This window comes from Anneissia japonica, unplaced genomic scaffold (genome assembly GCF_011630105.1).
Source record: "Anneissia japonica isolate Jap-2015-1 unplaced genomic scaffold, ASM1163010v1 scaffold62558_len782_cov177, whole genome shotgun sequence".
NCBI classification, from domain to species: domain Eukaryota; kingdom Metazoa; phylum Echinodermata; class Crinoidea; order Comatulida; family Comatulidae; genus Anneissia; species Anneissia japonica.
In genome coordinates, this window is record NW_022751776.1 from 1 (window position 1) to 798 (window position 798).

At 36.7% G+C, this 798-nt stretch overlaps 1 protein-coding gene across 1 annotated transcript; it reads left to right on the top strand.

The window, feature by feature from the left end:
- Positions 1–21: 21 nt before the first annotated feature.
- Positions 22–739, top strand: LOC117121812. The gene is made up of 2 exons (XM_033267118.1): positions 22–317; positions 413–739. The coding sequence occupies exons 1-2, from the start codon at positions 247–249 to the stop codon at positions 735–737; spliced, it is 396 nt and encodes a 131-aa protein (XP_033123009.1). The 5' UTR covers positions 22–246; the 3' UTR covers positions 738–739.
- The last annotated feature ends 59 nt before the right edge of the window (positions 740–798 follow it).

The window sequence follows — 798 nt, forward strand, 5'->3', positions numbered from 1 at the left end:
TTTGATGTTTCGAGAGAGTTATTAAAAACAGTCGTTACCAACGAGAATGGAAGTGTTTGTACTCCAGCTGCTGTCGAAGAAAAAGTTGTTATTTCTGCCAGATGTCTTGGTGGTTCACATGCAAATGTAACTGTGACACCTGAAAGTATTAGTAGTTGTTCTAATGGGGATTGTGTAGAAGTCGCTTTAGTGTTACGATGTGCAGAAGAAATAACAACAATACCAGACCTAACGACCGATGGAGAAATGGGTTGTATCCATATACAGGCTTGCGCGAATATGGATTGCACTGAGTATATTCCATGGCAGGAAATAACGTAAGTTGCCTTTTTTTACATTAAGTTACTCAAACGATAATAGTAATTATTGAATACGAGATTTATACATTCATTTTTTCTGCAACTTATTACAGTGTGTTTGATGTTTCGAGAGAGTTATTAAAAACAGTTGTTACTAACGAGAATGGTAGTGTTTGTACTCCTGCTGCTGTCGAAGAAGAAGTTGTTATTTCTGCCAGATGTCTTGATGGTTCACATGCAAATGTAACTGTGATGCCTGAAAGTATTAGTAGTTGTTCTAATGGGGATTGTGTAGAAGTCGCTTTAGTGTTACGATGCGCAGAAGAAGTAACAACAATACCAGACCTAACGACCGATGGAGAAATGGGTTGTATCCATATACAGGCTTGCGCGAATGTTGATTGTACTGAGTATATTCCATGGCAGGAAATAATGTAAGTTGCCTTTTTTTACATTAAGTTACTCAAACGATTATAGTAATTATTGAATACAAGATTTA